This window comes from Anguilla anguilla, chromosome 19, assembly GCF_013347855.1.
Source record: "Anguilla anguilla isolate fAngAng1 chromosome 19, fAngAng1.pri, whole genome shotgun sequence".
In the NCBI taxonomy this organism is placed as follows: domain Eukaryota; kingdom Metazoa; phylum Chordata; class Actinopteri; order Anguilliformes; family Anguillidae; genus Anguilla; species Anguilla anguilla.
In genome coordinates this window covers 3,150,052-3,177,132 of record NC_049219.1, presented here as the reverse complement: position 1 = coordinate 3,177,132, position 27,081 = coordinate 3,150,052, and the positions used below count along the sequence as shown (strand labels likewise).

At 42.1% G+C, this 27,081-nt stretch overlaps 1 protein-coding gene across 1 annotated transcript in view; it reads right to left on the bottom strand.

Annotated features, from left to right (window-relative positions):
- The window catches only part of LOC118218905 (NLR family CARD domain-containing protein 3-like), a 31,026-nt gene extending 4,149 nt beyond the window's left edge, over positions 1-26,877 (bottom strand). Inside the window, exons 1-4 of the mRNA XM_035401656.1 lie at positions 26,681-26,877; positions 24,288-25,757; positions 23,888-24,209; positions 13,304-13,477 (exon numbers count right to left, since the gene is read on the bottom strand). Of these exons, the coding sequence (XP_035257547.1) occupies positions 13,304-13,477; positions 23,888-24,209; positions 24,288-25,757; positions 26,681-26,789 (2,075 nt within the window). The 5' untranslated portion in view covers positions 26,790-26,877. The remainder of the gene's footprint in view (positions 1-13,303; positions 13,478-23,887; positions 24,210-24,287; positions 25,758-26,680) is intronic.
- Between the last annotated feature and the right edge of the window lie 204 nt (positions 26,878-27,081).

Sequence of the window (27,081 nt, the reverse complement as noted above, 5' to 3'; positions counted from 1 at the left end):
GGGGGGCTGTCAATGAAAATATGTCATAGTGTCACAACATTCCCATTGGTTGATCGATACCAGATTACATAGATTCACTGTACATGCCTTGCTTCAACACCGGTTGCTTTTTACCACATTTACGTTAGTAGGGCAGAGCAGGGCAAAACGTAATACAGATTTTATTTTTTTGATTAGGTGGTGCAGCTTGAGTGACGTATTTCAGGATAAACACTCAGAATGACCCTTGCTTTCTTTCCAACGAAAGGTGAGGGATTTTGATAAACATTTTGGGAGACATTGCCAAATAAAAGTTTGTTTTGGTGATATGTAAGCACATTTTTTTACCATAAGTATTTTTTGGGTGCTGTAATGTGTGTGCATATCAAAGATCCAAATGTATGTAATCGAAAACAGTCTAATGTTGACTAACAGCATATTTTTGATAGAGCAATCAGCTCCACCTGCAGGATTAAGACATGCACGCAGACTCACAGAGCAAGGGAATGTAACAGGATCAAAAAGGGAAGACATTCAACGGGAACTGCAGAATAATGATATGATAATGATAACTTGAGAAGGGAAATAACACAGGGACCACATAAAAGAGTTTGATAAACTTTACTTTGGAGCTTAAAGAACTGCGGCATACATACAGTACGGCTGCACTCAATCTCCTGAACAAGCTACCTCACTACCTCACTGACGTCTTACATTGGTTGGTATATCCTGTTTCGAAAAGCCTAGGGCTCCACCTAGTGGATAACCTGACTACACTACAAATGTACAGTATCGTGATAAGTTTTCACCAGTTGGCAATAGGCTATGAAAAACATTTAAATGTAATCATTAGATAGATTAGAAACAGTGTTTGTATCCTAAAACATCAAACTGTATTGAGTTACCTTACTTTGTGTGAACCTTTAAAGGTATTAAAACTTAGGTTAGCTCGCCATGTCAGTTTCTGAATGGAATGTCGCAGACATTCCATTACGGTATGAAATCATAATTAGGATGTAGGTGTGAATCATTTGTATTAAAAATGATTAATCTAGTTCTAGTTATATCTTCAGAATTGAGCCAAATAGAAAACTGTTGGTTCCTATACAGGCAAGAGATAGCCAGAGGCTTGAGCCTGGCTGACCTAGCTGAAAATGCTAGTCCTCATTATGTGCTCTTTTGTGTGGATGCTTTGACAGTTTGTTCCAGGTAGCTGCATCACAGAGATTGACCCTGTAGTGATCAGCCATTTGGAGGAAGTGGCTCTTCGCCTGAATGTTTCACTCCATAATTCAGATTACGCCAGATCAATTGGATGCCCTTCTCACATACCTCCTGAGGAAGCACTGGAAAGTAATTTATTAGTTGGCTTGTCTGTTCATCATGTTGCAGCACAATTAATTAACAATTAATCCCATGCATGTCCACTTCCCATGAGTTCTCAACAGGATGCTTAGCAGGGTGATCTACACTAGATCATTTAAACTTAATACACTTATGCGAAGCAAGTTTTATCCATCTATGCCTCAGTGGTATTTCTCCCATCTCATTAGTAATGCATTAATTGGCGTTGTTCTGAGGGCACCACAGCATATCTTCAAAGCTTTTGCCTGTTTAACATGTGATGCCAGGAAAGGAATTGGGGTACTGTCCACCAGGGGGCAGCATCAGCCCTGCAGAGCGGTATTGCTGCAGCTGTGGCCTGTTACCTAACCATGGGCTCTATAAGACGCCTAGCTTCCAGGCCTAGGGGAGGGTGCTTTTAGATGGTGTTTGGGAGCGTGGCTATGGACAGTAATAATGACCCTGTGCTCTATATAGCAGTGATGAGTCTCCTTGTGTTCCTGCTATATAATGACCCTGTGCTCTATATAGCAGTGAGGAGTCTCCTTGTGTTCCTGCTATATAATGACCCTGTGCTCTATATAGCAGTGAGGAGTCTCCTTGTGTTCCTGCTATATAATGACCCTGTGCTCTATTTAGCAGTGAGGAGTCTCCTTGTGTTTCTGCTATATAGTGACCCTGTGCAACCTCTACTCTCTGCCTAGCAAGATAAGTAAAGCCAACTGCTGTAGAATTTAAATGTTCTGAAATCCAGACTTTAGCTTTGGATTGGAACCACAGAAGAGTGACAAAACTAAGTGATGTAACATTGCACCTAAACAGCAGTTTGCACGTTGATTAGATTGACCCGCTTCCCTAAGATGTACACACATACCCTATTGACCAATAGTTGATTTTACCAACAGTAATAATATCTGATTTTATGCTCAACATCTTAAGAAACGCCACAACCCTGTAGCACACACAGGTGTGTAATGTGAAGGAATACAACTCATCTTCACCACAAGGTCAGCATGAGAAAGAGAGTGGGGTATAAGTTAGAGCTGCCGCGGTATTGATTTTTTCCTTACCGCAAAAATTAGCGAAGCCATTCAAACCGTTGCGGTAACCGCCATAAAAAATAATAATTTAAACCTTCAGCTACGATTTTTACTTTCAAGTACATTTCTGGAATGGCTGTTTCCGAAATATAGGTTCTGTCCGACAGTTCATACTGCTTGTCGAAGGACGGAAGCATAGCTCCGCAACCAAATACTTTGTTACAGTTGTTGTAAGTGCTCGCCACTTGTTGCTGTCCCGGTTGTATTTAGTCACTCTGGCAAATGCCTCTGAGACTCCTAACTGACGTAGTGCCAAGCCGGTACCTCCCGAGGTAGATGGGGTGCCTTTCATTGCATCGTATAACGGACGTATAAGATGCGATACTAGATTAGTTGTGTTTCCTCGCGTGACCTTGATTTTCTTGCTGCAAATGCAAATCCAAATCCAAATTCTTTGGCTTTCCATCTTCATCGGGCTCAAGGCCAAAATGTTCCCAAACAGGAGAAGTAACGTTTGGTTTCGCTACAAGATCCATGTTTTTAGCCTAATTTGAAGCGAAAACTTTCCATAGCCAACAGCCTTTTTTCCACAGCCAAAAAGCACGTTGTGGGTGACACTTTCTCCGATCAAAACGTTAACTGTGCAACTGTGAGTGAAAACTTTCGAACACATGGAGTGAAGAAAATAGGCTACACAATTATAATTATAATTATTTATTTCAGATCACAACTTTTACAAGCAAAAATTGGAACATAAACAATTGGCCTAAAGTAAACGGGAAAAAAACAGCCCAGCGGTGAAGCGGTGATCAGCTTGACTCTGCGGTGGACGTGACGTGATTGCGTTTCCACGGTAATGCAGTAACCGCGGCAGCTCTAGTTTGCCGGCCACTGACCTGTGTTCAAAGCCTCTCTAACTACTCTGAGAACACTGTCCTCTAGCTGCGCTTTTCGCAAGTCTTCTCGGGTGAACTGTTCTAGCTGACCCAAATTGAGATGAGTTGCAAAAGCATACAGCTCAGGAACACATTCTGCTGGAACACCTAGTTTGTCTGCCAAGTGCACATCACTGTCACTAGACTCCTGCACATGCACACGACTACAAATCGCCTTCACATCACCCTGTGAAAGGTTTCTCCACGTCTCAGTGTCCTGTTTCGGGAAAGCAAATCAGCCTCAACATTGACCTTCTCAGGGCGATATTTTACTTCAAAATCGTATGTGGCTAGGGCAGCAAGCCACCTATGCCCTGTAGCATTAAGTTTCCCTGTCGTCAACACGTGATTGTGTTACCACGGTAATGCAGTAACCGCGGCAGCTCTAGTGTAAGTATGGATTTCATTAGAGTGCAGAGCAGATAGTGAATCATGGGTATGGATGAAGACTGCAATATGTGACAGAAGTGAATCCAGAAGTCAGTGAAAACCTGGCAAATTAAACTCAATACAGCTCAATGTAAAGTTCTACATGAGGGAAATAAAAACATCAGGCTAGATTACTTTATGGGAGGAACAACATTGGAATGTGCTCAATTTTGGGAGTAATAGTTGATCAAAACCTTTCAGGTTCTAGGCACTGTGCTGTTGCAGTAAAAAAAAGCCAACAGGATGCTGGGATAGTAGTGAGTATAAATCAAGGCTCCAGAGTGCGACCATTGTGGTTGAACGTGTGACCAAAAATCTGTCAAGTGCGACTAAACATTTTCATTGGTCGCACCGGTGCGCCTGACATTTAGCAAGTCTGTCTCTCTGTGTGTGTTGCGTTGTTTTTTTCCCCCCACCCGCATTCTGCGAAGACCCGCCCCTTCTCTGCCTCTGATTGGCTCTGACCCTGATTTTCTTGATTTTTTATTCGTGATGTGCGGATCGCAGTTATGGGGGCGACATAGCTCAGGAGGTAAGACCAATTGTCTGGCAGTCGGAGAGTTGCCGGTTCAAACCCCACCCTGGGCATGTCGAAGTGTCCTTGAGCAAGACACCTAACCCCTAACTCCTAACTGCTCTGGCGAATGAGAGGCATCAATTGTAAAGCGCTTTGGATAAAAGCGCTATATAAATGCAGTCCATTTACAATTTACCATATCCGCGGGCACCATGGTTAATCTGCGGATTGGGCGGTTGGAGTCATAAAAATTAACATTCTGATTAATAGCGGATGGGTTGCGGGTGGGTGAAATAATACGTCATTAATGAGGAAAATATTAATTACATTCTCTAAAAGGTGAACATATTTTAAGCTTCATTTTTCGTCAGGCGCGAATTAGCAGACTAGACTCTCGTTGCGCCAATTGCGGCGTCCATTTGTCTTAAGCAGCAATGGAGGCAAAAAAGATCCGAGAGAAAATTTAAAAAGGAGAATTAAAAAATAGAAGGGCAGAAAAGTTCTGTGTGGGAGCGATTTAGAGAATGACGAGTCAAGTGCTGGGTATGTCATATGCAACAGCTGCGACATAATGAGAAATAGCGGTAATGTGTGATCGGGTGCGGGTCTCTAAATCACATAAATAATTTGTTCGGGTGGGTGGCGGGTGGATGATTGCGTACATGTGGATTCGGATGACGTCAGAGCTGATCCGCGCATCACTAATGTGTGTGTGTGAAACCGCGCCCTGTACTCCTCCGGGAGCAGCGCACACTTTTATTTGAGTTATTTGAGTTTGATTTATTTATTTGAGTTTGTCAAGCACTTTAAACATCAGCAGTTTTTAAGTTTATTTTTTAAACAATTGAGGTTATTGCCATTTCTTGTTTGTGCTGTGATTTAAATAAAGAGAAAACATTTATCTGCACCTTTATTAGAATTGTGTGCAGTGCTGGGGACTGTACTACAAGAAAGATATAGAGGATCTGGAAAAGGTTGAAAGAAGGGAAACCAAACTGGTTCCTGGTATGAAAGATAAATGTTTTGAGGAAAGACTTCAGATGCTTAACTTCTTCAAGCTTAGTAAAAGTAGACTCAGGGTTATTTGATTGAGTCTTTTAAATTCATAAAGGGGATCAACAAAGTGAACTACAAGAGATTCTTCAGGTTCAGCTCTGTTAGTATGACGAGGGGGCATAAAAGGAAATTAGCAAAAGGTAAATTCTGCACCGACGTTAGGAAGTATTTTTTCACACAGAGAGTAGTCACTGTGTAGAATAGCTTGGCGCATGTCATGTAGTAGAGGCAGAAACTCTGGGGGTTGTCAAGACCAGGCTTGATACAATGCTGGATACTATCTAGTTTGTAGGTAAACCAAGCACTAGTGGTAGGTAGTAAAACGGTGAGCATGTCGGGCTGAATGGCCTATTCTCATCGTTATGTTATGTTATGTCATTTTTGTTATGTTATGATCGACGTGAAAGATACTACCGTACTGAAGTGGTCAACATTTTACAATGTCAGTCAAGCATTCAGCATTCAGTCATCACCTGTGACCTGACACTACAGACTCTACTGAAAACTTACATTCTGGTCAAGAACCACAAACCTGGCAACCCTAAGACTCATGAGGGTTTATACTGCTTTTCTTTGTTGTGCTAAAGCAGTTAGAAGAGAGGGATGAGAACAATGTGGACAAAGAAAGAATTCTGGTGGACATAGGAGTAAACAGAGAGAAAGCACTTCATATATTTCACTGCACAGAGCCATAATCACTAATTTTTATTTAGTTAAGGTCACACAGTACACAGAACTACTCACCCCAGTGTCTGTAGTTTACAGTTTGGGCTCATCAGTCCAGCACAGAGCAGCTTCACTCCTGAATCTCCCAGGTTATGGTAGCTGAGGTCCAGATCTCTCAGGGGTGAGTTTGATGACTGGAGAGCTGAGGCCACAATTTCACAGGACATCTCTGTGAGGTCACAGCTGTGTAGTCTGCAAAAGAGAGTTGATATATTATTGTATTTTTAAATAGCGCGCTATCCTGTAAAATCTGATATGTGCAATGTTACAGTAATCATGTTGAGTGATGAAGAGTGATATTGAGGATCTGCAGATATCCACCCCACACTTGCTGCAGCTGTGCTTCAGCTGAACTTACTGTAAGAGGCCCTCTGTGTCAGTTCTGTTCTTTCCTAATACAGCTAGGTCTATTACAGGATCCAGAAGAAACCATGGGGAGATGACAGACCAGCAGGTTGAAGGAGCCATGTCTTTTCCCCTCTTATTGTAGCTTTCCCCATTGCATACTTGCACAATTAATAAGAGCTTTTCTCCTCTTTCTGCCCTTGCATGTCCACTTCCCATGAGTCCTCAATAGGATGCATAGTAGGGTGATCTACACTAGATCATTTAAACTTAATCCAGTTATGCAAAGCAAGTTTTATCCATCTATGCCTCAGTGGTATTTCTCCCATCTCATTAGTAATGCAATAACTGGAGGTGTTCTGAGTGCCCTACAGCATATCCTCAAAGCTCTTGCCTGTTTAACATATGATGCTAGGAAGGGAATTGGGTGCTGTCCACCAGGGGGCAGCATCGGCCCTACAGACGGGTATAGCTGCAGCTGTGGTTCATTGCAATCACATCAGCTGTGGCCCATTACCTAATCATGGGCTCTATAAGAGACCTAGCTTCCAGGCCAAGGGGAGGGTGCTTTTAGATTGTGTTTGGGAGCTGGGCTATGGACAGTACGGTGGGTTGGTGCCAGTTTTGTCTGGAGCAGCTAAAGGTGCATATAATAGCCCTGTGCTCTATATCGCAGTGAGGAGTCTCCTTGTGTTTCTGCTATATAATGACCCTGTGCTCTACAGCAGTGAGGAGTCTCCTTGTGTTCCTGCTATATAATGACCCTGTGCTCTGTATAGCAGTGAGGAGTCTCCTTGTGTTCCTGCTATATAATGACCCTGAGCTCTATACAGCAGGGAGGAGTCTCCTTGTGTTTCTGCTATATAATGACCCTGTGCAACCGTTACCGTCTGCCTAGCAAGATAAGTAAAGCCAACTGCTGTTGATTTAAAATGTTCCAAAATCCAGACTTTAGCTTTGGATTGGAACCACAGAAAAGTGACTAAATTAAGTGATGTAACATTGCACCCAAACAGCAGTTTGCATGTTGATCAGATTGACACTCTTCCCTATGATGTACATACATACCATATCGACCAATAGTTGATTTTACCAACAATAATAATATCCAAGGGCGCGTTTACCCAATGGGCTACATGGGCTGCAGTCCCGGGCGGTGAGGGGAATGTTTTTTTTTTTTTTCCCACAAATTTTTAATTCGTTTTGACATACATACGTACCCGCAGGATTGCTGCACGTCTTGCGATATTCTTCCGTTAATCTAACCAATGTAAACGTACAAAATATGTTGTCGCGAGAATTCTTGTGTCATCATCAAAATTCAGTCTAAAACAAACATGTCGTCAAGCAGAAAATTCGAGAGTGGGGCGTAAAAAAGAGCAAGAAAACAACAACAAAAAGCAAGAAACGAAGAAGTTCTCAGTAAAATACCGAAGCTTACTTCTTTCTTCAAAACATCGACGGATGATTACTTAACAGCAACCGATGCAGGCTCCGACATCAACAACGATCCCTTCCCCGACACATGCCCTGATGCTGACGATGATGCAGATGCTAACCCAAGTCCCGCCACACCAACTCAGTCAACCCGGCCGCCTTCTCCGAAAACTATCCTGCCGTCACCAGGCAGAGATGGCACAGCCACGACATCAACCCTGTTAGCATCGAGTACGCCTTCTCTGGAACCCGGCTCCGGAGACACTGATAACATCAGCACTGTCAGTGCTGCTGACGAAACTACTCCGCTAGCAGGTGCAGGCGCCACGGTTGGGAGGAAAGATGCAGCATGTGGAGCCACATCCACTGATGTAGCTTGTTGGGGACCCGTTACCGAAAACTGGCGTAGCTATTGGGTGAGCAAAGGAATAAAAGCATCCTTGTCATGTCAAAATAAAGACATAGCATTCACAGCATCAGAACGATCGTATAAAAATCAGAACAGACAATTGAGTAAGACCTTGTTTTCGCGTAATCTGCATAATGAGGAGAGTGTTACCCGTGAGTGGTTAGTTTATTCTCCAACAACCGGTAATGTATATTGCTTTTTTTGTCGGCTTTTCGGCGGGACACCATCTGCCTTTTCTCAATCCGGGTTTTCTGATTGGAAACATGCTTCTTGTCGGACTGAAGAGCATGAGTCAAGCCAGTCTCATCGAAATGCAATGCTCATCTGGTTCGCTCGCACACAGGTGCACGGAATTGACAACGAACTTAAGGAGCGCTGCGAAGAGGAGGGGAAGTATTGGCGCGAGGTCCTAAAACGAATTGTCTCCGTTATACAGTTCTTGTCAGAACGAGGTCTTGCATTCCGAGGAGGCGATGAAGTTCTCGGTTCCCCTAACAATGGCAACTATTTGGGAATACTTGAGCTAATCAGCAAGTTCGACCCCTTTCTTGCCAAACATTTAAAGAAATATGGAAACCAGGGGAGTGGGTCTACTTCCTATTTATCCATCACTGTATGTGATGAATTCATTGCAATTATGGGACAGCGAGTTCAAGCTGAAATTATTCTAATGGTGCAGAAAGCAATGTACTTCTCTCTTGTTGTTGATTCAACCCCAGATTTAACCCATATTGATCAGCTAACATTCGTGATAAGATATGTCTCTCAGGAAGGTCAAGTCTTTGAGCGTTTTTTAAAATTCCTGCCCATATACAGTCATACCGGTGAGTCTCTTTTTCAGTCCGTTACAGACGTGCTAAATGACATGAATATTGATATAAATAATTGTAGGGGACAATGTTTTGATAATGCATCCAACACGTCAGGTGTGTACAAAGGACAGAGGGCCCGTATTCTAGAAGTAAATCCTTTGGCTGAGTGGATACCTTGTGCAGCCCACTCACTCAATTTAGTCGGAGTGAACAGTGTAGACTGCTGCTCTGAAACAACCACATTTTTCAGATCTGTTCACTCTTCAATCTTTTCTCGGGATCACCCCGCCGATGGAAGGTTATGATGGATGGACTTGAGCCCAATGTTAACAAACGCATAGAGACTTTAAAGGGACTGTCGGACACGAGATGGGCCGCTCACGCCCAGGCCACCAAAGCTCTCTGTGTAAACTATAAAAATATATTGAATTCGCTAATAAACATATCAGATGCTGATTCTCTGAATGCTCTCACGTGTGACGAGGCGCTCTCTCTGGCTGACAAAATGAACCGATTAGAGACAGCTTTCTTGTGTATATTGTGGAACAAAGTATTACAAAGAATTCAGACAACGAGTACTATCCTCCAGAAGGTAGAGGTGGATCTCGTTACGGCTGTGGATATGCTGCGATCACTGTCAGATTTCGTGGCAGGTTTACGCGACCAGTTTGGAGACCTGGAGACGCAGGCCAAGGAATGGGAGGAACACAGGAATACAGGTCTGTGGTAACTCGGCAGGCGAAGAGAAAACTGAGAGCAGATGATTCCAGTGCACCTGACCACATTCTAATTGGAGCTGAGAAGTTTCGTGTCAAGGTATTTTTAGTCATAATTGACAAACTAACAAGTGCTTTGCAAGCAAGACATAAGTCCTACACAGAGACTTGCGACTATTTTGGCTGTTTAACCCATCTCAAGAGCCTGTCTGTGTCTGAAATACGCAAAGCGAGTCGCAATCTTCAGAAAAATATAGCACCGATTTACAGGATGTTTTCGAGGATGAGCTTGTTCAGTTCATTAAATTCTGCGACACAACAACTGACGATCTGTCACCAAGAAGCCTGATGGTCTTACTGAGAGAGAAACAACTCCAAAGTGCTTTCCCAAACGTGGACATTGCACTCCGAATTTATCTCACTCTCCCTATTTCAAATGCCACCGGTCATTTTCCAAGTTGGGCATTATTAAGAACAGACTGAGGGCATCCATTGAGAAAAATAGACTGAACGGGTTGACCATTCTGTCCATTGAGCATGATCTGCTGCGCCAGCTGGATTTTAAGGATTTAATTAAGGATTTTGCATCAAAGAAAAGCAGGAAAAAGGCCTTTTAATGACATCACTGGTGAGTCAGATTTATTTTAATATGCTAATTTAAGTCTTGAATATTATCATGTAGTTTATAAACAAAAATGACTACGATATTCTATTCAGCGATGCCCATATGTATTTCTCATACAAATAGAATTAGAATGTTGTTTTTCTTTTGTGGACTGTTTGCCGTCTGATAAAACTGCTCGAATTTTGATTATCCTGCCGTTGTGTGTTTGCAGTATGACTATAATTGGCGTTCTTTTGTATGGCGTTGGTGTGTATTTTCCCATGGCCTCTTTGCACTGGCTTATTATGGGGTTGTCTTGTGTTGCGTATCTTTGCGTGCGTCGCCGCGGCGGGGGGGCCTCTGAGCTGCGTAGCCCAGGGCCTCAAGATGGGTAAACGCGGCCCTGATAATATCTCATTTTATGCTCAATATCTTCAGAAACACCACAACCCTGTAGCACACACAGGTGTGTAATGTGAAGGAGTACAACTCATCTTCATCACAAGGTCAGCGTATGAAAGAGAGTGGGGTATAAGTATGGATTTCATTAGAGTTCATAGCAGGTAGTGAATAATGGGGATGGATGAAGACTGCAATATATGACAGAAGTGAATCCAGAAGTGGGCAGAAACCTGGCAAATGAAACTCAATAAAGCTAAATGTAAAGTTCTACATGTGGGAAATAATAACACAAGGCTAGATTACTTTATGGGAGGAACAACATTGGAATGTGCTCAATTTTGGGAGTAATAGTTGATCAAATCCTTTCAGGTTCTAGGCACTGTGCTGTTGCAGTAAAAAAGCCAACAGGATGCTGGGATAGTAGTGAGTATAAATCAAGGCTCCAGAGTGCGACCATTTTGGTTGAACATGCGACCAAAAATCTGTCAAGTGCGACTAAACATTTTCATTAGTCGCACCGGTGCACCTGACATTTAGCAGGTCTGTCTGTGTGTGTGTGTAGCGTTATTTTTTTCCCCACCCGCATTCTGCGAAGACCCGCCCCTACTCTGCCTCTGATTGGCTCTGACCCTGATATTCTTCTTCGCTGAATGCGGGTGGGGAAAAAAATAAGGCATGTGTGTATTAGTGATGTGCGGATCGCAGTTATATCCGCGGGCACCACGGTTAATCTGCGGATCGGGTGGGCCGAGTCATAAAAATTAACATTCTGATTAATAGCGGATGGGTTGTAGGTGGGTGAAATAATACATCATTAATGAGGAAAATATTAATTACATTCTCTAAAATGTGAACATATTTTAAGCTTCATTTTTCGTCAGGCGTGAATTAGCAGACTAGACTCTCGTTGCGCCAATTGCGGCGTCCATTTGTCTTAAGCAGCAATGGAGGAAAAAAAGATCTGAGAGAAAATTTAAAAAAGGAGAATTAAAAAAGGAAGGGCAGAAAAGTTCTGTGTGGGAGCGATTTAGTGAATGACGAGTCAAGTGCTGGGTATGTCATATGCAACAGCTGCGAAATAATGAGAAATAGCGGTAATGTGTGATCGGGTGCGGGTCTCTAAATCGAGAAAATAATTTGTTCGGGTGGGTGGCGGGTGGATGATTTATGCGTACATGCGGATTCGGATGACGTCAGAGCCGATCCGCGCATCACTAGTGTGTATGTGTGAAACCGCGCCCTGTACTCCTCCGGGAGCAGCGCACACTTTTATTTGAGTTATTTGAGTTTGATTTATTTATTTGAGTTTGTCAAGCACTTTAAACATCAGCACTTTTTAAGTTTATTTTTTAAACAATTGAGGTTATTGCCATTTCTTGTTTGTGCTGTGATTTAAATAAAGAAAAAACATTTATCTGCACCTTTATTCCTGTTTACAAGCATACAATCCCGTATGGGAACTGACAAAAAAGGTAACACTTAAAATGTATTATTACGGTGCCAAAAGGCGCGGTGAAAAATTTTGGGTCTAACTAAATTATGTGCTGCTGCACCTAAATGAAAAAGTTAGGCGCACCAGTGCATCCAATGTAAAAAGTTAGTCTGGAGCCCTGTAAATCCAAGGAAGTTATACTTATTTTATACAATACCTTTGTCAGACCACACTTAGTGAACTGTGTGCAGTTCTGGGGACTGTACTACAAGAAAGATATAGAGGATCTGGAAAAGGTTGAAATAAGGGAAACCAAACTGGTTCCTGGTATGAAAGATAAAAGTTTTGAGGAAAGACTTCAGATGCTTAACTTCTTCAAGCTTAGTAAAAGTAGACTCAGGGTTATTTGATTGAGTCTTTTAAATTCATAAAGGGGATCAACAAAGTGAACTACAAGAGATTCTTCAGGTTCAGCTCTGTTAGTATGACGAGGGGGCATAAAAGGAAATTAGCAAAAGGTAAATTCCGCACCGACGTTAGGAAGTATTTTTCACACAGAGAGTAGTCACTGTGTAGAATAGCTTGGCGCATGTCATGTAGTAGAGGCAGAAACTCTGGGGGTTGTCAAGACCGGGCTTGATACGATGCTGGATACTATCTAGTTTGTAGGTAAACCAAGCGCTAGTGGTAGGTAGTAAAACGGTGAGCATGTCGGGCTGAATGGCCTATTCTCATCATTATGTTATGTTATGTCATTTTTGTTATGTTATGATCGACTTGAAACATATTACTGAACTGAAATGGTCCATATTTCACAATGTCAATCATGCATTCAGCATTCAGTCATCACCTGTGACCTGATGCTACAGACTCCACTGAAAACTTACATTCTGGTCAAGAACCACAAACCTGGCAACCCTAAGACTCATGAGGGTTTATCCTGCTTTTCTTTGTTGTGCTAAAGCAGTTAGAAGAGAGGGATGAGAACAATGTGGACAAAGAAAGAATTCTGGTGGACATAGGAGTAAACAGAGAGAAAGCACTTCATATATTTCACTGCACAGAGCCATAATCACTAATTCTATTTAGTTAAGGTCACACAGTACACAGCACTACTCACCCCAGTCTCTGTAGTTTACAGTTTGGACTCATCAGTGCAGCACAGAGCAGCTTCACTCCTGAATCTCCCAGGTTATTGTAGCTGAGGTCCAGATCTCTCAGGGTTGAGTTTGATGACTGAAGAGCAGAGGCCACAATTTCACAGGACATCTCTGTGAGGTCACAGCCGTTCAGTCTGCAAAAGAGAGTTGATATATTATTGTATTTTTAAATAGAGCAATATCCTGTAAAATGTGATATGTGCAATGTTACAGTAATCATGTTGAGTGATGAAGAGTGATACTGAGGATCTGCAGATATCCACCCCACACTTGCTGCAGCTGTGCTTCAGCTGAACTTACTGTAAGAGGCCCTCTGTGTCAGTTCTGTTCTTTCCTAATACAGCTAGGTCTATTACAGGATCCAGAAGAAGCCATGGGGAGATGACAGACCAGCAGGTTGAAGGAGCCATGTCTTTTCCCCTCTTATTGTAGCTTTCCCCATTGCATACTTGCACAATTAATAAGAGCATTTCTCCTCTTTCTGCCCTTGCATGTCCACTTCCCATGAGTCCTCAATAGGATGCTTAGCAGGGTGATCTACACTAGATCATTTAAACTTAATCCAGTTATGCAGAGCAAGTTTTACCCATCTATGCCTCAGTGGTATTTCTCCCATCTCATTAGTAATGCATTAATTGGTGTTGTTCTGAGTGCCCCACAGCATATCCTCAAAGCTCTTGCCTGTTTAACATGTGATGCCAGGAAGTGAATTGGGGTGCTGTCCACCAGGGGGCAGCATCGGCCCTACAGACGGGTATAGCTGCAGCTGTGGTTCATTGCAATCACATCAGCTGTGGCCCATTACCTAATCATGGGCTCTATAAGAGGCCTAGCTTCCAGGCCTAGGGGAGGGTGTTTTTAGATGGTGTTTGGGAGCTGGGCTATGGACAGTATGGTGGGTTGGTGCCAGTTTTGTTTGGAGCAGCTAAAGGTGCATATAATAACCCTGTGCTCTATATAGCACAGTAGTGGATTCTCCTTGTGTTCCTGCTATATAATGACCCTGTGCTCTATATAGCAGTGAGGAGTCTCCTTGTGTTCCTGCTATATAACGACCCTGTGCTCTATATAGCAGTGAGGAGTCTCCTTGTGTTCCTGCTATATAATGACCCAGTGCTCTATTTAGCAGTAAGGAGTCTACTTGTGTTTCTGCTATATAATGACCCTGTGCAACCTCTACCCTCTGCCTAGCAAGATAAGTAAAGCCAACTGCTGTAGAATTTAAATGTTCTGAAATCCAGACTTTAGCTTTGGATTGGAACCACAGAAGAGTGACAAAACTAAGTGATGCAACATTGCACCTAAACAGCAGTTTGCATGTTGATTAGATTGACACTCTTCCCTAAGATGTACACACATACCTTATCGACCAATAGTTGATTTACCAACAGTAATAATATCTGATTTATGCTCAATATCTTCAGAAACGCCACAACCCTGTAGCACACACAGGTGTGTAATGTGAATGAGTACAACTCATCTTCATCACAAGGTCAGCATGAGAAAGAGAGTGGGGTATAAGTTAGAGCTGCCGCGGTATTGATTTATTTCCTTACCGCAAAAATTAGCAAAGCCATTCAAACCGTTGCGGTAACCGCCATAAAAAATTATAATTTAAAACCTCCAGCTACGATTTCGTTTTTTACTTTCAAGTACATTTCTGGAATGGCTGTTTCCGAAAAATAGGTTCTGCCCGGCAGTTCATACTGCTTGTCGAAGGACTGAAGCATAGCTCGGAATGATGGCTTTCCCACAGTCCGGAAAGGCACCATCTCCACAACCAAACACTTTGTTACAGTTGTTGTAAGTGCTCGCCACTTGTTGCTGTCCCGGTTGTATTTAGTCACTCTGGCAAATGCCTCTGAGACTCCTAACTGACGTAGTGCCGAGCCGGTACCTCCCGAGGTAGATGGGGTGCCTTTCATTGCATCGTATAACGGACGATGAGTGGTCCTAAGATGCGATGCTAGATTTGTCCTGTTTCCTCGCATGACGTTGATTTTCTTGCTGCAAATGCGGCACACTGCCTCATCCAAATTCTTTGGCTTTCCATCTTCATCGGGCTCAAAGCCAAAATGTTCCCAAACAGGAGAAGTAACGTTGGGTTTCGCTACAAGATCCATGTTTTTAGCCTAATTTGAAGCGAAAACTTTCCGTAGCCAACAGTTTCAAAGCACGTTCTGGGTGACACTTTCTCCGATCAGAACGTTAACTGCGCAACTGTGAGTGGAAACTTTTGAACACATGGAGTGAAGAAAATAGGCTACACAATTATAATTATAATTATTTTAAAAATTGCATTGCATTTATTTCAGATCACAACTTTTACAAGTAAAAATTGGAACATAAACAATTGGCCTAAAATAAACGGGGAAAAAAACAAAACCCAGCGGTGAAGCGGTGATCAGCTTGACTCTATTGTGGACGTGACGTGATTGCGTTACCACGGTAATGCAGTAACCGCGGCAGCTCTAGTTTGCCGGCCACTGACCTGTGTTCAAAGCCTCTCTAACTACTCTGAGAACACTGTCCTCTAGCTGCGCTTCTCGCAAGTCTTCTCAGGTGAACTGTTCTAGCTGACCCAAATTGAGATGAGTTGCAAAAGCATACAGCTCAGGAACACCTTCTGCTGGAACACCTAGTTTGTCTGCCAAGTGCACATCACCCTGTGAAAGGTTTCTCCACATCTCAGTGTCCTGTTCAATCCAGTTTTGGGAAAGCAAATCAGCCTCAACATTGACCTTCTCAGGGTGATATTTTACTTCAAAATCGTATGTGGCTAGGGCAGCAAGCCACCTATGCCCTGTAGCATTAAGTTTCCCTGTCCTCAACACGTGATTGTGTTTCCGCGGTAATGCAGTAACCGCGGTAGCTCTAGTGTAAGTATGGATTTCATTACAGTGCAGAGCAGGTAGTGAACTGCAATATGTGACAGAAGTGAATCCAGAAGTCGGTGAAAACCTGGCAAATGAAACTCAATACAGCTCAATGTAAAGTTCTACATGTGGGAAATAAAAACATCAGGCTAGATTACTTTATGGGAGGAACGACATTGGAATGTGCTCAATTGTGGGAGTAATAGTTGATCAAAACCTTTCAGGTTCTAGGCACTGTGCTGTTGCAGTAAAAAGCCAACAGGATGCTGGGATAGTAGTGAGTATAAATCAAGGCTCCAGAGTGCGACCATTTTGGTTGCACATGCGACCAAAAATCTGTCAAGTGCGACTAAACATTTTCATTGGTCGCACCGGTGCACCTGACATTTAGCAGGTCTGTCTCTGTGTGTGTGTAGCGTTATTTTTTTCCCCACCCGCATTCTGCGAAGACCCGCCCCTACTCTGCCTCTGATTGGCTCTGACCCTGATATTCTTCTTCGCTGAATGCGGGTGGGGAAAAAAATAAGGCATGTGTGTATTAGTGATGTGCGGATCGCAGTTATATCCGCGGGCACCACGGTTAATCTGCGGATCGGGTGGGCCGAGTCATAAAAATTAACATTCTGATTAATAGCGGATGGGTTGCGGGTGGGTGAAATAATACATCATTAATGAGGAAAATATTAATTACATTCTCTAAAATGTGAACATATTTTAAGCTTCATTTTTCGTCAGGCGCGAATTAGCAGACTAGACTCTCGTTGCGCCAATTGCGGCGTCCATTTGTCTTAAGCAGCAATGGAGGCAAAAAAGATCCGAGAGAAAATTAAAAAAGGAGAATTAAAAAAGGAAGGGCAGAAAAGTTCCGTGTGGGAGCGATTTAGTGAATGACGAGTCAAGTGCTGGGTATGTCATATGCAACAGCTGCGAAATAATGAGAAATAGCGGTAATGTGTGATCGGGTGCGGGTCTCTAAATCGGAGAAAATAATTTGTTCGGGTGGGTGGCGGGTGGATGATTTATGCGTACATGCGGATTCGGATGACGTCAGAGCCGATCCGCGCATCACTAGTGTGTATGTGTGAAACCGCGCCCTGTACTCCTCCGGGAGCAGCGCACACTTTTATTTGAGTTATTTGAGTTTGATTTATTTATTTGAGTTTGTCAAGCACTTTAAACATCAGCACTTTTTAAGTTTATTTTTTAAACAATTGAGGTTATTGCCATTTCTTGTTTGTGCTGTGATTTAAATAAAGAAAAAACATTTATCTGCACCTTTATTCCTGTTTACAATCATTTACATAATGTGTTAAGAAATTACCAATGTGTATGGGAACTGACAAAAAAGGTAACACTTAAAATGTATTATTACGGCTGCCAAAAGGCGTGGTGAAAAATTTTGGGTCTAACTAAATTATGTGCTGCTGCACCTAAATGAAAAAGTTAGGCGCACCAGTGCATCCAATGTAAAAAGTTAGTCTGGAGCCCTGTAAATCCAAGGAAGTTATACTTATTTTATACAATACCTTTGTCAGACCACACTTAGTGAACTGTGTGCAGTTCTGGGGACTGTACTACAAGAAAGATATAGAGGATCTGGAAAAGGTTGAAAGAAGGGAAACCAAACTGGTTCCTGGTATGAAAGATAAAAGTTTTGAGGAAAGACTTCAGATGCTTAACTTCTTCAAGCTTAGTAAAAGTAGACTCAGGGTTATTTGATTGAGTCTTTTAAATTCATAAAGGGGATCAACAAAGTGAACTACAAGAGATTCTTCAGGTTCAGCTCTGTTAGTATGACGAGGGGGCATAAAAGGAAATTAGCAAAAGGTAAATTCCGCACCGACGTTAGGAAGTATTTTTTCACACAGAGAGTAGTCACTGTGTAGAATAGCTTGGCGCATGTCATGTAGTAGAGGCAGACTCTGGGGGTGGTCAAGACCAGGCTTGACATGGTGCTGGTTACTGTCTAGTTTGTAGGTAATGCTAGCACTAGTGGTAGGTATTAAAACGGTGAGCATGTCGGGCTGAATGGCCTATTCTCATAATTATGTTATGTCATTTTTGTTATGTTATGATAGACATTAAATATATTACTGTACTGAAGTGGTCAATATTTTATAATGTCAATCATGCATTCAGCATTCAGTCATCACCTGTGACCTGATACTACAGACTCCACTGAAAACTTACATTCTGGTCAAGAACCACAAACCTGGCAACCCTAAGACTCATGAGGGTTTATCCTGCTTTTCTTTGTTGTGCTAGAGCAGTTAGAAGAGAGGGATGAGAACAATGTGGACAAAGAAAGAATGCTGGTGGACACAGGAGTAAACAGAGAGAAAGCACTTCATATATTTCACTGCACAGAGCCATAATCACTAAATCTATTTAGTCACACAGTACACAGCACTACTCACCCCAGTGTCTGTAGTTTACAGTTTGGACTCATCAGTGCCAGCACAGAGCAGCTTCACTCCTGAATCTCCCAGGTTATTGTAGCTGAGGTCCAGATCTCTCAGGGGTGAGTTTGATGACTGGAGAGCAGAGACCACAATTTCACAGGACTTCTCTGTGAGGTCACAGCTGTTCAGTCTGCAAAAGAGAGTTGATATATTATTGTATTTTTAAATAGCGTAATATACTGTAAAATCTGTTATGTGCAATGTAACAGTAATCACATTGAGTGATGAAGAGTTATATTGAGGATTTAAAGTTACTGATGCTCTGAGGAAAATGACTTTGTTACACTCTCCAACTGCAGCACTTTAGGCCTGAGAATTAGGCGTCCTGTTGGACAGAACTCTGACAGTTCTACAGATGAAATTCTTACCCAAATGGCCCCTTTTCTTCTGGCATTTGGCACAGATACAACCAAAAGTAAAGATGCAAGAAATAATCTCTCAGAATGGAAAGTGAGTTGTTAGGCTCTGCTTCTTTACTTTTGCTGGTAACTGTGACTAACTACCCACAGTATTGCAAGCCAACACACAGCCAGCACTATACAAAAGCCAGATTCACTTTAGAAACAAGAATGCAAAAAAGTGATCTGTTCACACATAACCAGGTACTGTAGTGCAGTCTGTCTGTTTTGCTGAGGTTATATATAACCATGTAGTGCAGTGCATCTGTTCTGCTGGTGTTACATATAACCAGGTAGTGAAACCAAAGCTATGTAGGAACCGTTAATGATCCCTTTGAGTTCCTTTTGTTGGAATAGTGATACATTTGATGGTGCTGTCCAAGGAGACACCATTTAACTTTTTCCAGGCTTTAGGAAACTTCAGAACCTTGTACAGGCCAGACTTTAGCCTGAGATAAGCCACAGAATTACCTCAAAAACAGGCACTTTAACAGTCCCCTGAGAAGACCTCACCCTGACACCCATTATATCCTACAATTCCTCTACCTTCCTGTTTTCACTCTGTCTACAGGCACTATTGGATTCTGGGTCAGCCTACACCAGAATAAAGCAGAGACCAGGGTGGCACTACTGGCCTTGTAACATGGTGCATTTACTGCCTGACCTAATCTCACAATACAGTAACACAAACATTTCATTCATAACCACACTTGCCTCTCCCAAACCAAACCCAGCATTACATTAATCATTATGTTGAAAAAATATCTCATCTTCATGAACAATATAAGAGGGGTACAGACTGAGCAGGCTCTCTCTGGTCATCTCCCACTCACAAATTATCTATGCATGGACTAGGGATAAAAAGGGGGATTCTTCCCCCTTTTGAAAAACATGGATTTGATTCAATCAACATTTGTCCTTAACTGACTGACATTTAAAAGGAGGGATTCTTTTTTCTACACAAACACAGTTCGAACTACTTCACCAAACTGAGTTAGATAAGAATAAGTGTAACACTTGTGTTTACTTGTCCAAGTCAAAGTTAAGGACAAATGTTAGTTCAATAAAGACCATAGGGGTGTTTGTATGGCTAATCTGCAAAAAATCAGACCTTGTTATTCTACTAATAATGCGGCTGACCAAACTCAGCTAAAAACTCAGCTAAAAATTGGATTAATTAATATCAGATCACTAGCCCCTAAGGCAACTCTTGTAAATGAATTAATTACTGATCACCAAGTTGAAATCTTATGTGTAACTGAAACTTGGCTTAAAACTGTATATTGCCTTAAATGAATCCACCCCTCCTGGCTACAGCTATACTCACGTTCCCCGTCTGACGGGTCATGGCGGTGGTGTTGCTGCTGTATATCATTCTAATCTTTTTGCTACTTTGAAATCCGGCTTCAAATGTAACTTTTTTGAAGTGCTTGTTCTCAGTTTTGCACATCCAGACAAAAAAGCAGTCAGTTTTATCCTTGCAATTGTATACAGGCCACCAGGGCCATACAGTGGCTTTTTACTTGAGTTTGCTGATTTCCTTTCCAGCCTGGTTGTTAATTCAGATAAAGTAGTAATTGTAGGAGACTTCAATATTCACATGGATAGTGAAGGTGATCCTCTCAGATCAGCACTCTTGTCTATCACTGAATCTATTGGCTTCAATCAACATATACATCAGTCCACACATTCTCATAACCATACTCTTGATCTGGTCTTAACTTATGATACAGAAATAGCAAATATAGCAGTTATGCCTAAAAACCCTGTGCTATCAGACCATTATTGAATTACTTTCCAACTTTCACAAGTCTGTCATGTGTCACCAGATCCTTCATTCTACCTTATCTGTAAGCTTTCCTCCAGGACTGCAAATGCTTTTATTAATGAGCTCCCAGGCTCATTTGTGCACTGTGGGGATTTTCTTGGCTCCCACCCAAACGCATACAAAAATGCAAGCATTAGCTCAATTGATCAGCTGACAGACAACATAAATTACATACTTTCAGAACCCTGGATACTATCGCACCTCTTAAGAAGAGGAAAGTCCACTATAAGAAATTAGCACCCTGGTACAATGACCATACTCCTGCTCTCAAACAAGCTTCACGCCAACTTGAGCGCAAATGGCGTTCTACTAAATTGCAGGTATTCCTCCAGGACTGGAAAGACAGTCTACTAACTTATAAACATGCCCTCTCCACAGCATGTTCCTCATACTTCTCTACTTTAATTGATGAAAATAGAAACAATCCTAGGCACCTATTTAACACTGTCGCCAGACTGACCAAGAATCAAGTTGATGAATTTCTTTGATGACAAAATTATAAAAATCAGGGGCAAGATTCAAAGTTCTCCTACCACCCCTCATATAGGGTCTGCCCTTCCATCCGCTCAACGCATGGATGCAGAATCTTCAGAAGAATCTTCAGAAAGACAGGCGGCCTATCTGAACTCTTTTGCTCCAATAGATCTCATGGAGTTTAATGCCATAGTTAATTCCTCAAAATCTTCTACTTGTCTTCTAGACCCTATCCCTACGAAGCTTTTCAAGGAGCTATTACCAGTGATTGGAACACCAATGTTACATATTGTCAATGTGTCTTTAGCATCTGGACACATACCACAGACTCTTAAACTTGCAGCCATCAAACCCCTTCTTAAGAAGCCAAACTTGGATGTGAATGACCTGTCTAACTACAGGCTTATCTCGAACCTCCCTTTCTTTCTAAAATACTAGAAAAGGCCATTTCAAAACAACTTGGTTCATTTTTGCACTCCAATCATATATTGGAAGTTTTTCAATCTGGTTTTAGACCCTCTCACAGCACTGAAACAGCCCTGGTCAAAGTACTCAATGACCTACTCCTCGCTTCCGACCATGGCTGCATCTCTGTACCTGTGCTTTTAGACTTAAGTGCGGTATTTGACACAGTTGATCACCTCATCCTTCTGGATAGACTTGAAAATCTTGTAGGCCTCCTTGGACAGGCACTCTCTTGGTTCAGGGTTGCTTTATATCACTTGAGAAACATCTCAAAAATTCGGAAAATACTGTCCTTACATGATGCAGAAAAGCTAGTTCATGCTTTTGTTACTTCAAGATTAGATTACTGCAATGCTCTTTTGTCTGGATGTGCAAATTCCTCTCTGAAGGGCTCCAACTAATTCAAAATGCAGCAGCTCATATTCTCACTAGAACAAGGAGATTTGAGCACATCAGCCCAGTGTTAGCATCACTTCACTGGTTGCCAGTTAAATTCCGAATAGACTACTAAGATACTACTTCTTACCTTTAAAGCCTTACATGGGCTTGCCCCTTTGTACTTAAATGATTTACTTCTTCCTCATATTCCCTCACAAACGCTCTGTTCGCAGGGTGCAGGCCTCCTTGTTATTCCTAGACTATCTAAAAGTACCATAGGTGGTAGAGCCTTCTCCTATCGTGCTCCCCTCCTGTGGAACAAGTTGCCTGCCCATGTTCGGGGCGCAGACACTATCACCTTATTTAAAGCTCAAAACATATCTTTTTAGTCTCTCTTATATTTGAGGGGCAGGAGTGGGTGGCGGGCATAGCTATAGAGTCTCTGGTAGACTGAGCGGTTAGTGCTGTCACTGGATCATCATTGGTAGTGCTATGTTAAGCTGAACTGGTCATGGTCTGGTGATGACTGTCTCAAGCCTGCCCTCATGGCTGCGTTGGCCCCTGCCTCTGTTTCCCTTAGCTATGCTGCCATAGCCTTATTCTGCCGGGGTTTTCCTTATCGCACGTGGGCACCTCTGTTTCTTCTGCTCTGCTTGCTATTCTACCATTTGAACCCCCTAACAATATTTTTTTTTCTCGTCTTCCTCGGCTCTGGGCACCTGCCCGGAGCTCTAGCTCAAGTTTGCTGAGCACCCCCCCCCGGCCCGCAGCTCCAGCCCTAGACCAGCTAGACCAGCTGGGCACCCCCGCCTCCTGCCACTGTTGATTTTCCATAACAAACCGGTGCCTGCCCACGGCAGATGGGTTCCCCCTCTGAGTCCGGTTCTGCTCAAGGTTTCTTCCTGTTATCAGTCAGGGAGTTTTTCCTTGCCACTGTTGCCCTAGGCTTACTCTTTGGGGGCCGGTTCTCTGTAAAGCTGCTTTGTGACAAAGCTCCTTTGCTAAATAAAATAAAATTGAAATGAAGTGTTGGCCTGTAAAGCAAAAGTGAGCCTTGTGCCATTTGCCTTGCTTCTCAGCTCTGCCTTGGTCTTTATTGATCACAGTCTTGGATCTCTGGTCTTGATTCTTTAGCTGCTTATTTTACCATCCTGGGTCACAGGGGGCAGACAAGCTGTGGTTCTGCGGTCTCTTTCATTCATTTTTTTCACAATTATATTATTTATTTTCCATGTCTGTCTAATTTTGTGTAAAGGAAGTGTAGCTTGTATTTTTTTATTTGATGGGGAATATGTTCATCTTAATACTGCAACATACTATACCGTCTCTCCATTTAAATCTGTGAGTTGTATGTTTGGACCATTATTGATCCATCACATTGGTTTGCCTAACAAGGAATTCATGATATATTTAATAACTGGTATCTTTAATGATAATATGTAAATTAAATCTAATAAAATACATTTTACATGTTGGATACATTTTTTTACACTTGATGGTACTTCTGTATTCATTAAATGAGGGCACAATCTGTTAAAAATAGCTTGACTCAAAAATCATAATTCTCACTTGCCTGACAATTTTATTGTATTTTCACTTTAACTATGAAGTGTTTATAAAAACATGCTGTCATTATCTACTTTAATTATTACATCATACTCACATGGCCTTCCTGCAGTTCCCGACTACTGGTAGCACTCTCTGATAACCTGCTGCTGATGTTTTGTAGATCTTCAAGTCAAACTCATCATGGATCTCCTCTGACATCAGTAACATAAAGGCCAGGGCTGAACATTGGTGTGGTTCCAGCTTTTCATTAGAGAGTTTTCTTGATCTCTGGAAATTCTTGATTTCCTCCACTAAAGAGTTGTCATTCAGTTCATTGAGACAGTGGAACAGATTTATGGTCCTCTCTGCTGAAGATTCCTCTTTGATCCTCTCCTTTATGTACAATACTGTTTTCTTAATGCTCTCTGATCTGCTTCCTGTCTGTGTCGGTGGATCTAAATGGTGAGTGGTAAGTAGACTGTATGTATATCGTACTGTCATCCAAACTGATCTGCTTTCTGTCTGTGTCAGTATTCCTCCTAATAGAGTCTGAATGGAGTTCAGAGAGAGGCCTAGAAGGAATCTGAGGAAAAGGTCCAGGTGTCCATTCTTACTCTCTAAGGCCTGATCCACTGCAGTCCTGTGTAACTCAGACAGCTGCACTCTGTCACTGCAAGGTTTTGATTCTTCTGCTCTGAGTACATTCCTGTTCTCATTCACACATGAATGAAACACAAACAAGGCAGCCAGATACTCCTGAATGCTCAGATGCACAAAGCAGTAGACCTTCTCCTCACCCAACCCACACTCCTCTTTAAAGATCTCTGTGCACACCCCAGAGTACACTGAAGCTTCACTGACATCAATGCCCATCTCTCTCAGCTCATCTTCATAGAATATCAGATTGCCCTTTAACAGCTGTAGTAAAGCCAGCTGCCCCAGTTTCAGGATGATTTCTGTATTTGATGCTGACATTTTCTTTGGGGTTGTCTCATTGTTGCCATGATACTTCTCATTCTTCACATTAGTCTGAATGAGCAGGAAGTGTGTGTACATTTCAGTCAGAGTTTTGGGCAGGTCTCCACTCACTTTATCCAACATTGTCTCCAGAACAGTAGCAGAAATCCAGCAGAAGACTGGTATGTGACACATGATGTAGAGACTCCTGGATGACTTTATGTGTGAGATAATTTTGCTGGCCTTGTTCCGATCTCTGATTCTCTTCCTGAAGTACTCCTCCTTCTGTGGGTCATTGAATCCTCGTACCTCTGTCACCTGGTGGACGCACTCAGGAGGGATCTGATTGGCTGCTGCTGGTCGGGAGGTGATCCAGAGGAGGGCAGAGGGAAGCAGATTCCCCTTAATGAGGTTGGTCAGCAGCACATCCAATGATGATGACTCTGTTATATCACAGCAAATCTCATTGCTTTGGAAATCTAGAGGAAGTCGACACTCATCCAGACCATCAAAGATGAACACAACTTTGACTTCATCATCTTCAAAACTTTTGATCTCTTTCAGTTGTGGATAGTATTGCTGCAGAAGTTCCATGAGACTAAATTCTCTCTCCTTTTTCAGATTCAGATCTCGGAAAGGAAGAGTGAAGATGAAATCAATGTCCTGATTGGCTTTTCCATCTGCCCAGTCCAGAATGAACTTCTGCACAGAGACTGTTTTCCCAATGCCAGCGATGCCCTTTGTAAGCACAGTTCTGATTGGTTTCTCTTGTCCAGGTGAAGGCTTAAAGATGTCATTGCAGATGATTGCAGTCTCATGTGTGGTTTGTCTCTTCGATGCTATCTCAATCTGTCTGATCTCATGTTCATCATTGACCCCCCTACTTCCCCCCTCTGTGATGTAGAGCTCTGTATAGATCTCATTGAGGAGGGTTTGGTGGCCCTGCTTTGCTAAACCTTCAAATATGCATTCAAACCTCTTCTTCAGATGAGTTTTCAGTGCCTGCTGGGCTCTTTCATTGAATTCATCTGAGGAGAGGAAATATGAGAACCAATGTTTAAAATAACAGAAATAGACAAAAAATACTTATGCAGAAAGTTTTCACAATGTTTTACACAGCTCTGAAAGTGTTGCACATTAAGTTGTAGCTATACCTATGTAGTTAAATTGTAACTAATTTGGTAACAAGAGGTTATTACTGATTAACGCCAATGTAGGAAACATGGAACAGTTAACAATATTTTTGATTACACATGCGAAACAAGGCCAGCCCTGTTACATCTCTTCTGTTAATATGAAATAATTCTGCTATCAGTGAGGACACATTGTGAAATTAACAGGCAAGGTTTACTTGTTATGTATCATGAAGATATGCCCTATATGCTATAACTGCACCTTCAAGTAGTGTTGCCCATACCTCTAGTAGTGTTTCACACTTCTCACAAACTGTTGTACACACAACAATGAAAACATAAAAAGGATTCATTTCCATTTCAACATTCAATTTCTTAATTGTTCATAGTATGATGTGTCTTTATGGTAAATATGGTCTTCATGGGTCATGCAGTAATTTAATTATCTTATAATTATTATGATCGGTGCTCTTTAATCCAGGATAAAACCTCAGGGCAGTCAGTCTGATGGGACAGTGGTTTAGTAACTGGCTTTTGATCCCAAGGCTCCTGGTTTTAAAGTCTTTCGGAAACATTTAATCTCATGTGCATTTGATTGCCCCCATTATTACTGCTGGATGCTATATTTGAATTGAAATGCCTTCCTGTACATGTTGTGTGTGATGTTTTTTATATGCAAGACTGTTGATGTAAAACACTATTATCAAAGTGTGAATACTATAAATCAGTACTCTGTTATTTTGTACTCTGTTATATTTGTTTGCTAAACTCATTTCAGCATTCTAATGGCCACAGTAGCAATGAGAGAAAATTCTTACTGTGCTGCTCATCTCTCTCCAGTGGGTCAGTGACATCCTTCTTCTTCATGTTCCTCAGGATATGGAGTGTGATCTTCAGAGACCCCTCAATGCCACAGGTCTCCAGCATCTTCTCAACTATGTACAGGGCCTCAGGATCCTCCTGCCCTCTCTCAGTGCATTCTGGGTAATCAGCAATTTGATGACTCTTGAATAATTCCTTATCTTCATAAGCTTATCCAGTACAGAAGGATCTTCAGTCAAGACTATGTAAGCATTCTGGGCAAACCTGACTCAGATGGCTCTGAAACAGTTTCAACTTTTCAGTCTTCTTCAGCTTCATCAGAGTGCGCAGGAGAGACTGAAATAAACACATGAAGAGGTGTGCTGTATCAGAGTGAAATAAATACATGAAATGGGTG